At 33.7% G+C, this 22,689-nt stretch overlaps 1 protein-coding gene across 1 annotated transcript; it reads right to left on the bottom strand.

Moving 5' to 3' along the window:
• Positions 1-8,843: 8,843 nt before the first annotated feature.
• LOC106475559 (leucine-rich repeats and immunoglobulin-like domains protein 2) lies at positions 8,844-21,851 on the bottom strand. The gene is made up of 3 exons (XM_013936241.2): positions 21,542-21,851; positions 11,619-13,414; positions 8,844-10,494 (listed from the first exon to the last, which is right to left on the bottom strand). The coding sequence occupies exon 2, from the start codon at positions 13,390-13,392 to the stop codon at positions 11,845-11,847; it is 1,548 nt and encodes a 515-aa protein (XP_013791695.1). The 5' UTR covers positions 13,393-13,414; positions 21,542-21,851; the 3' UTR covers positions 8,844-10,494; positions 11,619-11,844.
• Positions 21,852-22,689: the final 838 nt, after the last annotated feature.

The raw sequence follows: 22,689 nt of genomic DNA, 5'->3' as shown, positions 1-22,689 counted from the left end.
TACTTTTATATCAAGAATTACGTAGATATCTGTTATTATTACATTTAAAAGATCGTACTTTTATATCAAGAATTACGTAGATATCTGTTATTATTACATTTAAAAGATCGTACTTTTATACCAAGAATTACGTAGATATCTGTTATTATTACATTTAAAATATCGTAGTTTTATACCAATTTTTTATGTTATTACATTTAATGTGAAAGTTTGAGGTTTTTGAAAATGTTATACTTTCATGAAATACGAGTAATTTAAATAGTCATTTCTAACGAAGGCACATTTATCATTAGATCCTTAGTTTGACAACATTTCAGGCGACGGTGTTGTGCAACTACTATTTTCAGAATGAAACAAACTACATAAGTTAGCACACGTAAGACCGCTGCTACGTGAAACACAGACATAATGGTATAAAACAAACATAAAATAATACACAATTGCCTGTTGTTGCATAAAATATTGCTTTATATTAGGATTCAAAGTGTGTAATTACGTTAACATACATAATACCATGGCTACAGGAAACACGGCCAAAATAGTAAGGAAATAAGTAGAAATTAATACACAAGTGTTCCACGTTAAATACAATACTGGTTTTTATTAATATTGAATTAATACTCATACGAACACACGGAAAACTATGGTTACACGAAACACAGACAAAGTAGCACAAGACAAGTAACTAAATAATACACACGTTCCACGTTACACCTACAAGACGTTTTATCTAAGAATTTAGAAGTGTCATGCAACTTTAATTATATGTGGTATTTTTACATTACAAAAAAGACTCAGCGCTATTCTACAGGCTTTCTTTGATAATGGTAAAATATTTTGGCGTGGATATAAATAATGATTCTACTTCTTTCTTTTGTAATTGAAGTGGATGGTGCATCATTTCTCAGGCTACGCTTTTCTGCTTCTGATATTGCACATTCTAGAGAACGAAAGATGCAATGTGGAGTAGGAAAAAAAAACACTTTCAAAGGAGCAATAGCCAATAACATTTTTATACGTAGTTGTTTAAAAATTTAACTACATGATCGTGAAACTAAAATTTTGAAATAAATGTTTGATGGCGTCTGTCCTGTATTTGTCTGAACAATATTATAAATGCATTTTCTGTTCATATTTTTATTCCTGTGAGCTGAACGAAATATAATCTCAAACATATAATGTTTCAGGAGCTAATGCGTAGAAGTTGGAAGAAATAAAAATAAATGTATACAATTTTTTGAAACATTTTCTTTCACATGAAAATGATCAAAAATATCTTCACGTTTTTCATGGGAACCAAATGGAACTATAGCGTTATTCGAATAAAGCTAAAATAAAAAACGAAAAACATTAAATTTGCTCAGGTTCCAGAACAGGCAATTTTCAAGTGGAATACTTTTCTAATGTAAAAATGCAAGGACAACCCTCTTCACTGAAAAAATTTCAATGTGGGACATGCTGTTCTGCTCACAGTGTTAGTTCTGTAACATTCTAAACTTTCAGGCCAGAAGAAGCATACTTGTGTTAGATGTATGATATCCCACATTTGGTTTTGTTCGTTTGTAAATCTATTAACTGTACAAAACTGTGTTCTAAATTAAACAAATATTGTGTTATTTCACAAAACTACAAATTATCTGTCTCAAACGCAAAATTGTGCGAAGTGTAACACGATTGATTATTGCAGCGATATAAAAACAAAAGTTTTGCATGTTTTCTAACATGCGGTTTTCAGTTCAAAACTGAGTTTATTCAAACGCATTGTTATGAAGTGACATTTTTGTTTTGTTATGTGATAATTACATAAAATTCAATACAAGGATCGGGCATTTGTCAGTTCATATGTGATATGTTTTGTTAGCCAACAATTACTGGATATATTTTCTTAATTAACCAACTACAGTTCATCAATCCTGTCAAGCAAGTTTCTCCATTTCAAATACAATTTGTTCAGTAAGTGGCCAACTTCCAAATAAAATGTTTATTGCAACATGTAACTTACCATGGCAATCACAGTGTAAGCCCAAGTGTAATATACAGAGGTGCTCCTTCTTTGCGAGTTAAGCAATTATAACGTCATTAGCCACAAGTTTAATTCAGATCTGCTAATCTTGCAGGACAAACAAGAACTGCAATACATGTTGCTTTGTATCAAAACATTTACCCTCGAGAAAAAACAAGTTAAAGTTCTTAGGGCAAACTCTATGTATCTTTACTGTAAGAAAAGGTTTTATTGTAAATTAACACAATCATGGTTTTCCCGAAATGTACACTTGTGAGAACCATTACAACACTGACTAATTTAGTGATAAAAACACAGACTTTTTTTTTAAGAATACCAAAACATATGGTTTTAAATTGAAAATTGTGTTTAGTTAAACGTATAATTATGCTGGAAAGGCATATTTTTATGACGTGTTGCGCTTTGAACTACTCTTTTTAGGGAATTTTTAAAATATAACTTTTATGTAGTGTTTGACCATTTGTTTATGTTATGAAATGTACTAATAATGTTAAATGTCTGTAGATTTTGTGAAGTTCAATACATAGATTGAGTATTGACCAAGATATTGATGTTTTGTTTTGTTAGCCCATAACACGCCTGTGTTGTAGTCATACGAATATCAAAACTTGTATTTCACAGAACACAAATTGCGTTGTTTTTGTTTTTTTATAGGGTAGTAAATGATTCTTAATTTGTTTGTAGTTAAGCATAAAACTGCATAATGGGCTATCTGTGCTCTGCCCTCCACGGGTATCGAAACCAGGTAAATCCGCAGACATATCGCTGTGCCACTGGGGGGGGGGGCTGATTCTCAATACTGAAATTAAATTTTCTCTTGTATTTTCCTGAATAAAGGCTGAAACAAATGAAGTAGAACACAACTTTTTGTCAGTATGAGATAGCGTATATTTTCCTATATATATATATATCCTCTTCATTCACAATAGTAAATTGTAAACGACTATATATTAATTAGTGTGTAATATTCGAACTATTGGAGTTTCATTACTTTTCGTAAATTGTAGTCTAACAAACTTTACTTTTACATAAAATCTATTAAATCGCATCTTAAGTTACCAAATAATGTAACAATACCACAAGAAGCAAACATTTCAAGAGACAGAAAAGAATGTGAAGTCTGAAAGGCTTAAAACACCTATCAGAAGTCTTTTATATAAAACAATCAACAGAGGTAGGAAAAGCGTTTTCTATTTGAAACAGTCAGCAGAGGTAAGGAAAATATCTTCTATATAAAATACTCAACAGAAGTAGGAAAGTGTCTTTTGTACAAAATATATATAGTATGTTGACAAACAGCCTCATTTCATGTGTGTCAACCAAAGGCAAAGTGTTGGCAATTATCATGGCCGGGGATATATTAAGCCTACATAACTTAGCCTACATGTTATTTCATGCCATTAAAAATTAATAGATCTAAAATTTAAATGCAATTAACAATTGATATTAATATACACCTTAGCATTTCCATTTTTATTTATTATTATTATCTGTTTATTTTTTATATTGTCTTTTGTAGGTGACAGAAGTTACCATCCACTGAGCCCTGACTTCATTCCATCGACTTTTAGCTATGCACCATTACCAAGAAAGAGGAAATAGATGAATCAAGTTGTAAAATTTGAAAACCGGCTGGCTATGAAAAGAAAAATAGTGGAGGGAGAAAATATCAACTGATGTTGTTGCGGAGCTGTTACCTTTATCACTTGTAAGTGAAACTGCGAATGATGATGATGATCATGATGATGTAACAACGAATGACGATGACCATAGTGATGGTACAGAGTGTGACAATAAACATTGTCGAGACAGGTTCGCTCAAATGAAGGAAGAGTATCAGGGAAAAAATTAAAGGTGTGACTTTTGATGAAATGTCATTTGAAAATAATGATGAAAAGTTCAAGCTTTGACTGACCAGATGCCCTACGTAAAAATGATGAGTTTTATTTGCATATTTCTCCAATTTTTTCAAAACTAATTCTTCCCTGACGCCATTTCAACAATATGTTTTACCTATGATGCACTTTAAGACGAACCTACCATTGTCCCCCTTAGGCTACTTTGCACATTTCTCCAATTTTTTCAAGACTAACTCTTCCCTGACGCCATTTAAACAAATTTTTCCTTTGATACACTTTAAGACGAACCTACCCTTGTCTCCTTTAGGCTACATGTATGGTGTATCAATATCCACAACTTTTTGATAATACAATTGATGTTGTAAGTGAGCGGCTAACTTGTGCTTTGGCCAAACAGAAAACAGTTTAAAATGAGTTTTTCTATGTCTTTTAGGTCAGTTTTTAGCAATTGGGTTTATATAATTGATTGTTTAGACATTTTTGTCAAAAACACCAGTAATCAACGAACTCGGATGTAAAAATATTCTCAGTATAAACACCATAAAATTACGAAAAATGTAGTAAGAATAACTCCCCAAGATGTCATATCATTCATTTTGAAAAGGTGGGGAGGTAGAACAAGTGATAAATATGTTAATAAAAATAATGTTTTTTTAAAAGACAAAATGCCTGCAAGTGATGTTATTTTAACAGACATGGGTTTTAATGTAGGTGATTCAGTAAGAGAGTACAATGACGAATTAAAAATTACTGCCTTTGCGAAAGTTAAAAAAACCCAAAAAAACAGCATCATCCAGCCGAAATTGAATCCACCAGAGGTCTTGCTATCGTAAGAACACATGTAGAAAGAGTGATAGGTGTTGTTAGATAAACATATACAATGCCACAGGGTACTATACCCATTAATATCTGTGAATCAGATATCCAGGGACAACCTACTGCTTTAGATAAAACTAAGTTTGTTGTGCCTTAACCAAAGTTTATCATTCAGTTGCGATATGTCTGCGGACTTACAACGCTAGAAATCGGGTTTCGATACCCGTGCTTTGTGCTTAACTACAAACAAATCCACAACTCCCTTAATGCGTGTGTTCTACCATCCTAACATTTACAAATTTTAAATAATTATTTTATATATTACTATAAATGCTATAAGCATTAAAAAACAACAACAAGATAAAATAAGTACATATTTCACTTTGATAGGTCTATATATATAATAGATTCAAATTTAATAACATTTAATTATATTCATACACATTTATGCATTGTACACCATAAATAAGTGCATACATAAGACCATTAGACTTCAGTTTATGTGCAAGCCAGATCTAATTACAATGAATAAAATATCAATATAGAAAACATCAAATCAGTGTATCAGTCATTCATATCATCTTTAAATATTACAGGCAAACTACTCGTTGAACCTCAATGAAACTTAAACGCATCCATGGATAGGGATCCAGGAGGATAGAGTCGTGCTTGTAGCTCAATGCACATGCGTGGCTGGCCTAGGAAAGGTATGTTCACATGTGTAAGCTGTAATATTTGCAGTTGACACTGCGGAGCGAATAAAAACTGGAAAATCCTGCACTGAATGGCCTTGACCATGGAATAAACCAAGCTTAGGATCTGTCAGAAAGGTGGGATATGTTGAGAGTACTACATTCAATTTCACCAAAAATCAGCGTAAGAGACACCTACTAAATGAAGACAACTGCTCCACCTGGTGCTCCCAGACCACACCACTGATAGATAAAGAATGTCAAGATCTTTACACACGAAAGTGAAGCTGAAGAACCAGAAAAAAGGGGAAGTGCATAGACTGCACAAAGGTTGTCAACAAAGAAAAACGTGAAAACCGAAAGCTAAAACAGCAAAGCAGTAGCCAGTTATGTCTAAGTTTCAAGATGTAATATTTTACGGTGCATAGTGTATATATTTCTAAGTAATTTTCCTGAAAGTAAAAAGTATATACCTAGGCCTACACACATTCACATATTGAAATATGACAGTGACTGTCACTTACCCTGATAGTGAATTATTCACCCAGCCAACTCGAAAATATTTTAAGCTGTACGTGCCTTTATAAGCCCTCATGGAGTATCCTGTGTAGGGTGATGGGTTTTCTACTCCAATATCGGCAGCTTCTCTGCCTGTCTCAGGGATATAAACAATACTTCAGGCGATGTATAGGGATCACATGCGCCAAAAACGGTCACTTTCTGCTTGCACCTCTGCAATTCTTGTTTTGTGATATATCTAGTACGATCAGTGACGAAAATGTGACATTCGGACATATTTATGATGACTAAGACTAGCGAATGTTTTGATCGGCAAATGGCAGACACGATTGGTTACGTCACGTGTCGGCAAAATCTCTATATTAGCACAAGGTAATTTCAATGTTCTAAAACTACTGCTAAGGGGAGGTAACCAAACCAAGAGATTGAAATAGGTATTGGACTACAGTCAATAGAATAAGCAAGCTGAAAACGTCTGCTCTTTACAGATGAATCTTAGCTTGAATTGTTCGGCAACGATCAAGGAATGTTTCTTCGACGGCGCAGAAGAAAATGATACCACAGCCAATGTACAACATCTACAGTGAAGCATAGAAGGGAATCATTATACGTTTGGAGCTTCATTTTAGCCAACGGTGTCGGTAATCTAAAAAAATTGATGGCACCCTGATTGCTTTCAAGTACAGGCAGATTCTGTTCCCTCTTGCAATTCTCTCTCATAAACAAGACTCATCGGTCGGAGATTCATCTTCCAGCAAGACAATTATCATAAGCTTACAGAAAGTATACAGGGTGTCTGAAAAGTCTAGAACCATAGGTAACTTGCAGCTTTTCTTAATATCAGACACGTGTCTGAGTATGGTGCTGTCAAAGTATGAGAAGGTCGAGTTAATCATTCTGTTAATCTGAACTTGTTTCGAATTATAAGAACATTGTGTGGAACACGTTCTGTAAAATTCGTTGAAGTGCTTGTGGTTCCAGTCTTTTCGGACACCTTGTTGTAAAATAATATCTTTAGAGTAAGGAGTCTGATGGAACATTCACAACGATGGCCTGATATGAACATGATATGAACATGTTCAAGGAATGTATGGGTTTGTATAAAAACTGAGAAGATCAAACGCTCATCAAACAGTTTGGCTGTGTTATAACACAGCATAATGTTTAGGGACAACAAGGGACCTATTGATCCATCTAGGCTGTCCCATCCTCTAAACTAAACTAGAACTATTAAAAAATCTTAAACCCAGCCCATATCACTCATGTAGTTATCAAGCTTTCGCTTAAATTCACTTAAATTTACTGCCTCCACAACATCTGAAGGCAACTCATTCCAGAGGCTAACCACCCTGTTAGAAAAATAAAACTGTCTTAACTGAAGAGGACTCCTGCACTGCCAAAATTTATATTTGTGTCCTCTAATCCTACTATTCTCACCGTTAAATATGAAAAATATGATGCATCAACACTATCAATCCCATTTACAATCTCAAACAACTCAATCAGATCCTCTCTAACTGTTTTTTTTTCGAGAGAAAACAATTTCAAGGATCTTAATCTCTCCTCATATGACAAACTCTCCATCCCAGACACGATTCTAGTTATAGGGAGTAGCATAGGATATTATAAACAATACTTTCCAGTCGTCATTGATAAACTGAATGGCAGTATGAAAACAAGGTATAACGCTACGTGTAAAACAAATAGCTTACATACAAAATTTTAGTGTGTAGTACAACTTATTCGCATATTAAGTGATAATGCTTTAGTACCATTAATAAAATCACTTTTTAATCGCCATTACTCGTTGTTTGTGCATCTATTAGGTGTTTCCATTATTGCATGTAAATATTATTCAGGTATTTTTCATTTAATTTAGCCACACTATGGAGTCGTGGGTGAGCTATAAAAGTGACAGTCAAATCCCACTATTTGATCAGGCAAGAGAACCCAAGAGCTGGTGGTAAATGAAGTTGATAGCCTTTCCATTAGTCTAACAATTCCAAATTAGGAACAGAGACTAGGCAGATATAACTTTTGTTTAGTTTTGCACGAAAACCCTAAACAAACAGAAATTTATTATTTTCAATACGAAGAACTTCCACTCTTGAGGTAAATTATTTTGTTTTCCATCGATTCTAAAATTGCATCCTCAGAAATTTTCTTATAATTCTGTATCTAAATCGCTTTTCAAACTAATGCTTAAACACACACATCTTGAGCTATTGCTAGATTACCAATCACTAAAAACCAGTGAAAATTATAATCTTCTCTGATTTTACTTAAAGTTGATTGCATTGCTGAAACTTGGACCTATTTTTCATCCTTTCAAAAACTTCTAAGGATGACAGATATGTTCACAAAACCATTTAGTGCATTTTTGTGACTACGGATCAAGAAACATGAATCTTCGGATTCACAGTCCAGGCACGCTAGTTACTAGGCTACGCCTGGCCTATAATAAATGAGATATCTTGTTTGTTTTTGAAGTTAAGCACAAAGCTACACAATGGGCTATCTGTGCTCTGCCAACCACGGGTATCAAAACCCGGTTTCTAGCGTTGTACGTCCGCAGACATACCGCTGTGCCACTGGGGGGGGGGATATTTTACACTATATTGTAATTTTAATCGAAAGTTTTATTGAGTTTTAAAACTTTTCAAAAACGTCATATAGGAAAGGAAAAGCAGAGAGTGGCTTCTGATAAAGTATATATTTAACGGACGGAGGTGATACGAATAAATGGTGAACACGATTATTATGTTGGTTTTAGTTGTTTGGTATGTATTTCTAGATTTTCGTGTACATTAAACACGGATTTCAAGTTTGTTTATTTTTTATGACTAGAAAAAAAGCTTGATTATCAGAAACATGCTGATTATTGGTGATAATGTAGTTGAGTACAGTTTAGAAAATAAAACAAAACGATAAACATCGTTATTTTGTTTTTCTTTATTGCACATAGAGTATTTTTAATTATCTTCAAATTAGAGAGCTAAATGACAAACAGCCTGCCATAAAAATTACAGAAAGCGATACAATAGCTTTCGCACCAGTCAAACAGACTCTTAGCCAGAACTAACTTCAGAGAGTCAGCTATGGGTTTATCTACATTTTGGTACTCCATGTAAATGGTCTGAAATCAACCTTTTCTCGTAGAAATATAATCTTATTAAAGCACAAACACTTTGCTCCGTACACCTCGAAATACCTTTCTCAGGTGTGCCTATTAAAGCAGCAGGTTTATGCTTTTTCCTCAATCGTGGAAACTCCTGAACTACATCTAGCTAGGAACCTGTTTGATAACAATTGTTAACATGGTGTATTATACTATATACAAACCAACAATAACAAAATTTTAATATCTTTTTTTCCAAATAAAATTCACGAATATATTTTCTAAATTTAATTATTTTTTTAGCACATCGTGTCTTCATTTTCATGTTAGCCAAATGTTGAGAGCCTATATATTTAAACAGTGTGCCTCGTGATTAAAAGTCTCATTAAATCTTGAAATTAATTCAAATGTTAAGTAGAGACCTTCCTCGCGACTCACACATCTTTTAATCTTAATAATTTTATTATTCTGGACTAACGTAATGATATACGTTAAACAAATTACTTAGATAAGAAAACATCTTTATTTACTGCATGAATGAGGTCAAAATTAGCTTTCGATTTTAATACTATTGTGATATAATTAATACTATTAATATAATAATATTGTGAATTACTAACGCATAATGCGAGACCATAAAACTATATGAACTAAGTTTTGATATTACAAGTAATAAACTTAGCAAGACTTTTACTTTTTTGTATAAGGAGCAAAATTTCAAAAATGCTGACGAAATTATGCAGTTACCCACTCCCCCCAATTTTTTTTATACTGACTTATACTGCCTATTTATATCCCATCGAACAGATAATCTTTTCATAATTTATTTTGAAAATATATTTCAAATATGTTTAATTCTTTACAGAACTTGTCAGAACAAACTTTAAAATATTTATTCATGTAGTTTATAATGCGTAAAGAAATTACTATGTTTTCCTGTAGTGTATTATTAAGTTTTTGAATTATTGTCCTTCACTTTAAATCACTCATTTGAAAAGCATTTTTCTAAAACATTTGTTTCTTTGAAAATATTTATATTTTTGTGTCTAACAGATGGTGTTTTGCCAAAACGAAGAGGAATGTGAGATGACTTACGAATACGTGAAGAAACGAAAACGTTTCCGTTTCTGCGAATATTTGCATGTCATCTCTTATTCTTTTTTTTTTTTGTTCTTGCAAATCGCCATCTGTTGGACAAAACATATATATAAATATTTTCGACGAAAAATGGATTTGGATATTCATAAAGGAAATATCACCAATTTAAAGTTTTTAGAGCGGTTTGACAGAATATAACAACTCAGCTATGATGTAGGGTAAAGGGAGAGCTGGTGTGTGATATTTCCGTTGAAGAATCACTTATTATCAAATTATCATCTTGTGCAGAAGTTGAAAAACTTAGAAATTAATGTGGCGACCGGTCTGCTTTCAGTGGTATACAAAACACTATGAAGATTACCAGATTACCTGCAAAGTAAATACTTGAAGTTAGAATGATTTGAAAATAGCACTATAAATTAGCAATGGAACTCTAATAATGATTACTGAGTTATTATCTGACTTTCTTCTTTTTTATACTCATGATTTAATGAAATTTTTACTTTTTTTTAAAAAAAACTTTTGTATCGAATATGTTATTGCATCTTAAGCAATAAATAGACCCATACAATTCTAATTAGTCTTTGAAAATACTTCAGGAAATAAAAATAAAATAGAAAAAAAAACAACAACTACTACTCTTTCTGGCCTAATAAAGACTGAATGGTAAGTACATTTACCCAGAAATAAAATCTATTTCAATTTTTTTGTTTATTATACAAGTGATGCTACTCAAAATTATTTACTAACAATTACGTAATCTAAGCTTAAAAATAAAGTTAATTATTTTAAAACTCCCAAGCTTTTTACAAAAATTATAACTACAAGTCGAAACTGGAATTTTATTGATCAGACTGTTGTTTCCATAATTGAATACTGTAGTTAATATTGTTGAAAGATACGGAGAGTCCGAGTTATCAGAAATTTCAGTTTTTTTTCTACGTGAAAATGTACAGTAAGTCTAAGGTTTTATCGTCAGAAATTTTGTAAAATTAATAACCCAACTTTAAAGTTATCGCGTTAAAAATAGAAGCATAAGAATTTCTAGGGAGAATTAAAAAGTCTATGAAAGATTTAGTGTCTTGTTGGTTTAAATTTTTATTTGTTTATCCAAACTTTACTTACGTTGTGTTATTAAATTATGTATCATAAGTTAGTATAGCAAACACTAAGCTCATGAATTACTACTGTTGTTCGAAGAACTTCGTCCAACAGTAATATTTTTTAAAGGTTTATATCGATTTCTTACGGCAGTAACGTTCTGAACTATGAACTTATCACCGCCGTCATAAAACTCTACAGTAAGCATACCCCCCCCCCCCATATTCGGAGAACAATGTGGCCATCAAAAAAATAAAACAAACATTTTAATATTCTTTTAATACTAATAATTAGTAAAAAAAAGAACTAGAAAAACGTTTTGGAATAAAGATGGTAAAAATCTATTTTATTTTGTTTTAAATGAACGTCCATTCTGTGACTTCTACACTTACCTGTTTACTTTTGCAAAACGGACAGTATATCTTAATGATTCATCACAATCAATTGTTTCTTCTTTAAATATTCTCTTAAGTCACTCTTAGAAGCACAAGAAAGAGTTCTACACAAAACTAGAAGATTGGAGAGAACCACTGTTTCAACAGGAGTTACAACAGAAATATTTCGTACAATAAATAACGGAATGATTCTATTACGTGGTGAGCTATGTTGTACTGATTTCTACACAAATCTACCTGGAAAGGGGTCCCTCCCAATTTTTACCACCCACTCCCGCTCCGGCGATATTTCTTCTCTTAAATAAGTATCGCGTCGATAACAGTTTTCGTACTGTGTGTCTGGAAGTGTTATACTACATTTTATTTTAAAATCGTTCGCAACCCTCTGACGGTACCACAACGCTGAAATAAGAGTAAGAAGGATAAGAACGCCAATCGCTATAAGAGTCCCAGTAAGAATCCTTCGTGTTTGAATTTGGTGGCAGCCGAGATCGTTCACGGTCAAACTCTTCAGCGTGAGATCACGAAGTACAAGAGGATGTGCACATCGAACGTGGGTCATTTCGAGACTAAAATTTTCTGAGAAATTTCGAGTTTGGTAGTGGTTTAATAACCAAGAAAGACTACAATTGCAGACTAATGGATTGTCACGAAGGTCGAAGTGCTGCAAGTCATTCCAAGGTAGTAGGTCTTCATCAAACGTCTGAAAGTCGTTATTACGGAGACTAACAGAACGTAGCATAGTCAACGAAGAAAAGGCTTTTGTGTCAATATGTTTAAGGTTTTTGTTGTGATTGACAACGAGGTGCTGTAATCTTATATTTGCGGAAAAAGCCTCGTGTTTTATTTTTTCCAGATAAGGACCGCTGCTAATAGAGATGGTTTGGATGTTGATTAAACCGCTAAAGCTTTTCGGTTCAATAACTTTGATGTTATTCTGACCAATATCAAGTTCCAGTAATGTTTTAAGATTAAAAAATGCCTCTGTTGGGATAGAATCGAGCAAGTTATCTTGAATAAAAAGGTATATAAGTTTATTTAGTCTTTTGAAAGCACTTTTATGGATTTGGCGTATTCCACAACTGTTTAATTTCAACTTTTCTAAGTTGACAAGATTAACAAAACTCTCGTCCAACAAGACTGGGAAATTATTTGAGCCTAAATCTATGCTAAGTACATGAGGAATGGTTCTGAATGAGGACGTGGGAATGTGTCCAAGTTTATTGTCTTTTAGTAACAGAATTTTAAGGTTTTTTAGCCCCACAAAAGCGTTTTTGTATATGGTGTCAATGCTGTTTTCCGACAAATCTAAGATTTCCAAGTTTATCAATTCGGTAAAAATGTTGTCAGGAAGTTCACGAAGGAAGTTTCTGGTGAGCTTCAAAATTTGAAGACCGTGCAGTCCAACAAACGTAGAAGGATGCAAAGACGAGATCATGTTATGCCCAAGTATCAAGATACGCAGTTTGTTCTGTAACTTGAAGTTGTTACGGCCGAGAGCTACCAAGTGGTTGCTTGTCATATCTAAATATTCCAAGTTGTGGTAGACACTGAACGCTGCCATGATTCCTTTGATGTTGTTCTTTCTGAGATGAAATTCTCTGAGATCAGGGTTGAGTGTTATAGGAACCACACCTAACCCAGCCTCATCGCACACTACCACTAATCTTTCCTCGTTACACTGGCATCGAATAGGGCACAAGCCTTGTGTAATAACCGGCCAACCAGCCGCCAGGATTAGACAAGTAACAATGGCGACCTGAGTGTTCATAGTAGTATCTGGTGTGAAAATCCTGAATAAATGAAAAAGTAAAACAATAAAGCACTAGAAATTTATACTCAAGAAAAGCATAAAATAATTTCTTTTTTTTTTACTATCAGAAATAAAAATGCAGTTTATATATATACAGTGCTTGAAATGTACTTACTAAATCAAACATCTTGAATTAGAGTGGCCAGCCCTCTCCCACCTCCTGAATATGATGTACTCATACATTAACTCAAGATTCACTGTGTATTTGTACGGTTATCTATTTTTAACTCAAAATTTGCAGGCTCGGCATGGCCAGGTGGTTAGGACGCTTGACTCGCAATCTGAGGGTCGCGGGTTAGAAACCCTATCACACTAAACATGCTCGCCCTTTCAGCAGTGGGGGGCGTTATAATGTAACGGTCAATCCCACTATTCGTTGGTAAAAGAGTAGCCCAAGAGTGGCGGTGGGTGTTGATGACTAGCTGCCTTTCCTCTAGTATTTCACTGCTAAATTATGGACGGCTAGCGCAGATAGCCCTCGTGTAGCTTTGTGCGAAAAGAAAACAGCAAAATTTACAGAGTATTCGTAATGTTACATATTTTTAGCTCAAGGTTTACATAGTATTTTTGCTGTTATCTTGACCTACGACCTGTACCCTGGTGGGTTTAATTACCTATGCATGAAGCTGGCTCTAAATTTGAAGTGAAAATCTAAAGGGAGGAAGCTGTCATCAATATAAAACACCATCAATCTTGAGCTTCTCTTGTGTAACCAATCAGTGAGATTTGACCGTCACTATTAAGCACATCCACTACCTCAAAGTTCCGAAGGTGTTTTTTTTTATCAACGGGATGCGAACAGTAATTACATAGATATTCACAGTTAGGACATTCTAAAGACTTAGCCACGACCAACTTAAAGTTAATGGAACTTAGATATTCATCGGTTTACCGTAGGGATATTGACGTGTTTCAATGTATACGTATTGCTTTTTCACTGCATTCATGTTTACTATCTGTAAATACCTGTCCTCCGATGGGACAGCGCTAAGTCTTTGGATTTACAACGCTACCATCAGGGATTCGATTCCCGTCGGTGGACATAGCAGATAGCCCAATGTGGCTTTGCTATAAGAAAAACACACATTCTGTAAATAAGCTGTTTTACTGAAATTACTTTATGCTGGAAGTTTTATAATGATTTCGCCATTATTACTGAAATGTGGATGTTCAGTCTTAGAAGATGTAGCTTAATCTGGTAGGATTAACTTTAGAAATATGCTTATCTGAGAAGAAAAAGGGGCGATAATATCTGATTACTATAAGATTTCGCTAAGTTTGATAAAAATTATATGTAACTTTTAGGGAAGAGATTACTACAAGATTTCACTAAGTTTGATAAAAGCTATGTCTAACTTCTAGGGAAGAGATTACTACAAGATTTCATTAAGTTTGATAAAAGCTATGTCTAACTTCTAGGGAAGAGATTACTACAAGATTTCACTAAGTTTGATAAAAACTATGTCTAACTTTTAGGGAAGAGATTACTACAAGATTTCACTAAGTTTGATAAAAGCTATGTCTAACTTTTAGGGAAGAGATTACTACAACATTTCGCTAAGTTTGATAAAAACTATGTCTAGCTTTTAGAGAAGAGATTACTTCAAGATTTCACTAAGTTTGATAAAAACTGTCTAACTTTTAGGGAAGATGTTTTATCTCAATTCGTACAGCGAAAATATAAATTGAAACGAAACACTGTTTTCTTTCGAATTAATACCTTATCAGCTGGCCTATAATTTTTAGAGCAATTAATCTAAGTTTCTACAAACGTTTTCAGTGCATTATGAACTTTTCGTATTTCCATTAATAATGTAAGACAAAAGTATAATGTATTCAGTTTTAATCTGTTACAATATAAAGTGATATTTCAAGAAAAGGGATGTTTGTAAGACGGTATCAAAGAGGTCAGTTATAAGACAAATTATCTAAAAATGTATTTTTAAATAGTTTTTGGCAAAGGGTCTTCTTCATATACATACAATCAAATAATTGAATGATAAATTGAGAAACCGGCAGCTAGTGTCATTCAATACACTAATTATAATTATTCATAACTGTCCTAAATCTGAAAGGAACATACGAGTTAAATGAAAAAAAAAGTATTTTTTTTAAAAACCTGAACAGTACTTTATGCTCACGTGGAATAAACGACCTGGTCAGTGACTACTAGGGTTCAGTTATAGTCGTTCTTAATGTTGAGATACCGACTCAAGCAGTAACCATCACCATAAGGGCTTTTTTCCAGCTTTTTGAACCAAATAACGGGATTGAGTGTCACTTTTATAACGCGTCCATTGGTGCACGTGCGGAATGTGTTCACGTCTTCTACTCTAAACCTTCGATCTGCCGCACAACACGCAAACCCCTAGGCCACAACCAGCCCAGAATAATCATTATGAAAATTCGATAAAAGTTGAGAAATATACTTATATATATATAGCATCAAAAGTAAAACAAAATGTGAAATGCGAAACTCTTGAATGATTAATAAGTTAGCAAACATCCTCGCTTTAACATGAAGTTTCATAATTAACTCAATCCATTTAGGTATAACGTTTCACCAGCTATTCATTCAACACACCATCATATAGTAACCACACATTTTAAATGATGTAACGTACACTTACATGGAAACTGATTATATATTTAAAAGTCGACAAAATGCATATTATCCAGCAATGCTGTGTCGTGTTATCACAACAATTAGAAACAAAAAGGACTGGACCGAAGTCGTTTTCCATCACAAACGGATGTAATTAGTATATCTTCATGGTACTAGTGTATTAAATGTTTATTTACATTTATTTTATTTTATGACGTTATATTACATAAATGTTATTTGATACTTTTACGTAATGTGCGCTCCTGGAATATAATGACGAAAATTCCCGGACGAAAAAAAAATACTCAACAACTTTCACTTATATTTCCGTGAATAGCGACGTGCAGTCGAATGTTACACAGAGAAAAAGCATTACTTTACAAAATCGTGTATGTTCCCTCCCATTAGAGAGATTAGATCAAATTATCAAGGGAAAACACCATATTTTAGTCATACAAGCTTGCCGTGTTGATTAATACACGACGTGCAATATTACCAAGTCTAGTCGGAGGTACCGTGTATGTCTGAGGTACCATATGTTAGGACCTATGGAATAATGTTTCGGATTATTTTAAGGGTCTCCATGATCAAGCTTTGTTGTATTATAAATTATGAAAGAAAGCGTAAAGGAAATAGAATAAAATAATTACTTCAGATTCGTTTCACTGATACTTTATTTGATTATCAAAGCATATTTTCTCAGGTTAACAAAAGCTGTAGAAAATCATCCTTGATAGTTTACTGTTTCCTGTGATTCGATGTTTACTAAAGTGAGTTATTTCGATTGGATGTTATAATACATCGGAAATTTATTTGGAAAACGTTTTCTCACGTTTAAGCACAGTTCGAATACGAAAAACTGGTCCGACCTTTAGCGGGATAGTTTCTTGAGAGGTCGTGACCTTCCCCTGACAACGAGACACGCTAAATGAAATTGTATTGTGTAGTCAAACTTTTTTAGCTCCAATCAAGTATCACTCTGAAATGTTCTCTAACATCACAGAACACCCAGTCAATTTGTGAACAGTCAAGTACTGGCCATGTGTATTATCCAATAACATCACCAGAACAACCAGTCAATTTGTGAACAGTCAAGTACTAGCCATGTGTATTATCCAATTTTACCACCTAAAGTTTTCACTTAATGAATCTTTCCTTGCGATAGACATCTCTGTGTTTAAACTGTCTTACAAAAGTTAATTATCACATGCTTGAATCGTATCGAGGCACTACTAGATCACCCGATCCAACTGTTTCACGACAGTCAATTAGCACTGAATTCAATTAACTCACAAAAGTCAAATCTCATTCAATTAAACTGTTTCAAGGGAATTAAATAAACCGTCCAGTGGAGTTCTGTCGCAAAGTTGAAGTTTTGTATTTTTGATTTTTTTTTGCTTACCTTTAAAAATAAAACAACCCTGTTTTAGATTGATAAAAAAAAGTGCCCAGTTTTTAAATAATGGCGAAAGTTTTAAAGTACTAACTACTAGACTCATATAAACGCGTTATTTAATTTCTGTAATATTTTCTGGTCTACCATAAACTTTGAAAGTTTTTACATATTTTTAAAAATAAGATTTACTATATGCCATTATATGAGATTAATCAAAAATTAAAACGCATAACCCTGCTTGTCGTGAAACTTCGAAGTTAAGCATAATAACTAATTTTGAGTATGCATGAATAGTTTTATGAAACTAATTTAATTAGGCCATTAATTTAAATATTTCTTTCTAATAATATGTACAATATTACTCGTTAGTAGCGAAAGTACTATGTCTCTAATCTTACACTTGTATCTTAGTTTGTAAGAATAAGGATACACTTTTAACGTTAAATGCAGAGCATATTATTCTTTGAAAACTAAAAAACAAACCAAAACCCAAACCAAACCTAGAGCTACGTGTAGCGTAAACTGAGAAAATATTTAAGTTTGTATATTAAAAACAACTAATATTTATATATTTGCGTATGTTTAGGAGTATGTGTATCAAAACCTGTTCAAACCTACAAGATTTTACAGTAAGTTTCGTATCGTAATTAATCAAAGTGCAAAGTCCATCTTATTCAGTTTCATTCTAAGTTTATCGTCTTGAGTTTTTGAACTAATGTATGTGATATATATATATATATATGTGTGTATTTATTCGAAGTTTTCGAACAAGTTTTTTCAAACTAATTCCTTTCTATATACCTTCTTCGTCATGTTTCTTTAAATGAATCGTATTCTAATCAAATTATTTGTTGTACGTTTATTGTCATTGCTTTTTTACTAATCCTACCTTATGTACTAAGATAGAACATACAGTGGCCTCAACCACCGCTTGATGCTCAGGTCATCAGCTGGAAACTGTGGGTATCGCTGTTTGGAGGCCTATTCCAGTACAGCACCCACGGCGGGCCCCAGAAGCAGATGAACGCCACCACTGAGTATCGGTCACCACTAGTCATTGTTTGCATGGTTCCAAATCCATGCAGAACTATTCTCGGCAGCCTGATCTACTTCTTTCAATGCCTTTTTCAGGCATCGCCCCACTATTCCGACTTTCCTCAAGAACCTTACTGTAGAGTGGCCTACAAACTCTCGACATCCTACTTCCACCCCAAATACCTCACAGCGCCAGCCTTTAGCACAACACTCCCCAAAAAGCTCTTCATACTTATACAACTTTCTCTCATGGGTCCATGTGACGTTGTCCTCCCGCGGAACAGTAAGTTCTTAACTTTCAAGCTCTTTATCACCTTATCATTTCAGGTCGTTCTCCAGTTAATAGAATCTCAGGAAGACACACCAGTTGTGATGTAAGATCAGTGTGTATCTCTCACTTAACACCAGGTGTAGGCCCCCTTCATAAATTGATAAATTTTCTTTTTCTCAAAATCGTCCCCTCTGTCACAAATTCAATGTTTCCATATTCCCTATCAGTTACATACTCCTCCGCGTCCTGACAAGCCATAACAGAGTGCAGCTGTTGAACCTTCTAGACCTGATTGTGCCTCCATGTGTACCTATCAAGTCCCTGCTCACATCCTACAAGAATGTATTCCAGCGTTTCCTTAGAAGAACACTCTGGACACTGCTCAACCTCGCTCACTTTTCACCTAGATGAGTTAACTGGACTAAGCAGCTGGTCATACACTTCCCTGAGCAAGAAGCTAAGCCTAGATCGCTCCATCTACCAGATGTCCCCCACATGCACGAGAGATTGCCTGTGCTACCCTTCTTTCTTCTTCGATCTTCCTTAATTCCTCTGCTACCATTTTTCTATATTCTTCTACGCTACCTTTCGAAAACCACACCTCACGTTCCCAAACTAAACCTCTCCTATGTGTTTCCACTCTTCCTACATATCTTCTTCATAGCTATCCTACTTTCTATATTTGCAATCCATGTGACTACATTCTTCATTCTGCCTGCGTTGAGGTCAGGGTAATATTTCCCGAAGGCCTTATCCTTTGATTCTTTAAACATCACAAGAAGCTTACCCGTACCAACTTTGTATTTCTCAACTGTAATTTTCCAAGTCTTTCGTTACGATTCTTTTGTAATGATTGTGTTATTAAAAGATTCCTGATGATACCTTTACTGGCGAAACTATGGTCTTGAATAAATGATGTATTTGTGAAACGTACAGTTGTCTTGTTTTTCCTCAATTTATCAAATGTTTATCTATTTCTAGGCATACATTAATATTGGTTTAAGTCCCCACATGCCTGACCTGTACAAATGTTTAAAATACCATAATCTTGTAGAGTACCATATACATTTTGAGCATTAGTTTTGATAAGCATATATAACTTTTATTTTGTTTGTTGTTGGGCCACTTAATAATCTAGAACAACCGTAATATTTAATTGGCTAAGACTTCCACCATTTTACTTTGTTCATGTCCGACGTCATGACAATAAAGAGTAGATAGTGACGTAGTTTGAAATATTCTCCAGATTATTAGACTTAGTCATTTTAACAACTTCAGGGAGTACCTAAAGACATTTTCGAACAATTTTATATATTAAAGTTAATACACTTTATAACACTAAAATAACCTCACAGATAAAATGTTTTAGACAATTAGTTTCGGCCATAAGTCTAGATCAGTAGACGCGTTTTTGAAATACTTTATTTCTGAGGTTTGTTTGTTTGTTTTTAATTAAGAACAAAGCTACACAATGAGCTATCTGTGCTCTGCCCACCACGAGTATCGAAACCCAGATTCTAGCATTGTAAGTCCGCAGACATACCGCTGTGCCACTGGGGGGGGCAATTTCTGAGGTATTTTAGGGTAAAAAATTAGTTAACATTATATAAAAGTTATTTGAAAAAGACATAGTATTCTATAGTGTCCAAAATATTTTCATATAATGTGACAGATATAAAGTGGGTCATAGATTGCTTAAAGTGATATATTTATTTGAACTTAATTGTCATTGTTATTTAAGTTCCAATGGAATTTTTTAATAAAGTGTATAGCAAAATGTAGCAAGATTTACACTCAGTATTTTAAACAAAAATATCAAAATGTTGTAAATCATAGTGTTGCATTTTCAACGATTGTATATTTCTCCTCTATTTGTAAATATTAAATAGCAGCCCCCAGTGGCACAGCAGTATGTCTGTGGACTTACAACGCTAGAATCCAGGTTTCGATACCCGTGGTTGGCACTACACAGATAGCCCATTGTATAGCTTTGTGCTCAATTACAAAACAAACAAACAAGTAAATAGCAGCGATAAATCATTATCTCAAAACAGTTCATGGTATTAGAAAAACACACAAACTCTGGAATTGATAACGTTTGTTGTAGCGCAAAACTACACAATGGAGTATCTGCGTTCTGATCACCTTTGAAAATCGAGCCCTAGATTTCTAGCGTTGTAAGTCGGAGTAGATAAGTCTTAGTTAAAAAGACACGAAATATAAATCTTTCTTTATGATTGTTTGTTTGTTTTTAATTATGCACAAAGCTACACAAGGGCTATCTGTGCTCTGCCCACCACGGATATCGAAACCCGGTTTCTAGCGTTGTAAGTCAGCAGACATACCGCTGTGCCACTGGGGGGCTTTTCTTTATGAGGGCTGAAGTTCTTTCCTTGGACTTTTTTTTTATATTTTCAGCTATACGAATAATTTGGGATAATGTTATTACAAAGCAACATAACTATTATATTACTACGCAGTTAACAGTTTCCTAAAACACAATTTTGATCAGTAAAGAAAACCCCAGAAAAACATGAATAGTGTACTTTAAAATATAATTTTTGAGCGTATTTCAGTTTTTTTTCCTGTAGTTTAACACAATCGACTAGTTATGTAGTTAGTGATACATTTTAAATGCACACCAGAAAGTAATTTAATCTTTGGGGACTTTACTTAAATAAGTAAATTAAAGCAAAATATCCAACAATAAAACCTGGTGATGAAAATATGAATTAAAAACTCATAATAACGATAACATCAATTTTCTTTTCGATTAACAATAGTTCTGGAATATACTTACGATTTGATATTCGGAACTTTTCCTTCACACAATTCTGTTCATTGTTTTTGCTGACAACGTTTAAAATGCCACAACTCTAATTTCATAATATATTCTGAGATGTGAAGTTGTTGATAAATAATCGATTAAACTCTTTTCGCATGAGCTTAACATTAGTGAATATTATAACAAGATCTTCATTACAGTTACTTTCTTTTAATTGCGAGCAGGGTTTGCGATCTTCTCGACTTCTTTGTCCCACTGCTTGTGTTGACGTCAGAAAGTATCGCAACAGCGCAAAGTAATACTCTGTCGATTTATACGTGCTCAAGCATCTCTCTGTTTTAGTACCAGCCTGTCGGCTCGCGTGCTATTATAGAAAAGACGTAATCACGTGACCTGTTGTAATGTCAATCGTTAGATTAAGTCAACGGCTGGTGTTCTGGCTAGACAGGAGTTTATTCGCTGAAACAGGATATTTTGAGGGTTTTTTTCATATGGATTTTGGTATTATTAACATTATGATAGAAACAATTAGGTTACATCTTTTGGTAGGTATTGAATTTATGAATTTTACTGTTCGTTTTTTAACTATGTTTATTTTATTTTTTTAATTAAATAATTCGTAGTTAAGGAATTTTGTTGCTGAGCGCTGAATGTTTGAAATATTACGTTCGTGATATCGACATGTTACACCCTCAGTTCTAAGTAATTAGTAAGATATTATAAATGATACCCAGAGGTAAAAATCACGAAAGGTAATAAATTGTTCCATACTTAATGAATACTTTTTCCTATACTTAATAAACAGACTGTCTCATGCCTAATAAATACACTGCCTCGTACTTAATAAACAGACTGTCCCATACCTAATATATAAAAAAACAAACAAACAAAACAAACCTTCAGTTCTAATTAATTAGTAAGATATTATAAATGATACCCAGAGGTAAAAATCACGAAAGGTAATAAATTGTTCCATACTTAATGAATACTTTTTCCTATACTTAATAAACAGACTGTCTCATACCTAATAAATACACTGCCTCGTACTTAATAAACAGACTGTCCCATACCTAATATAAACACTGCCACATACTTAATAAATAGACTGTCCAATATCTAATAAATATACTGCCTCATACCTAATAAATATACTGCCTCATACC

The sequence above is a fragment of the Limulus polyphemus genome, unplaced genomic scaffold, assembly GCF_000517525.1.
Source record: "Limulus polyphemus unplaced genomic scaffold, Limulus_polyphemus-2.1.2 Scaffold148, whole genome shotgun sequence".
NCBI classification, from domain to species: domain Eukaryota; kingdom Metazoa; phylum Arthropoda; class Merostomata; order Xiphosura; family Limulidae; genus Limulus; species Limulus polyphemus.
The sequence above is the reverse complement of the archived record's forward strand: the minus strand, read 5'-3'. Positions and strand labels throughout refer to the sequence as shown.

What these genes read in the sequence shown, in the direction of transcription:
- LOC106475559 (XM_013936241.2), bottom strand. Translation starts at nt 13,392, where the DNA reads ATGAACACTCAGGTCGCCATTGTTACTTGTCTAATCCTGGCGGCTGGT.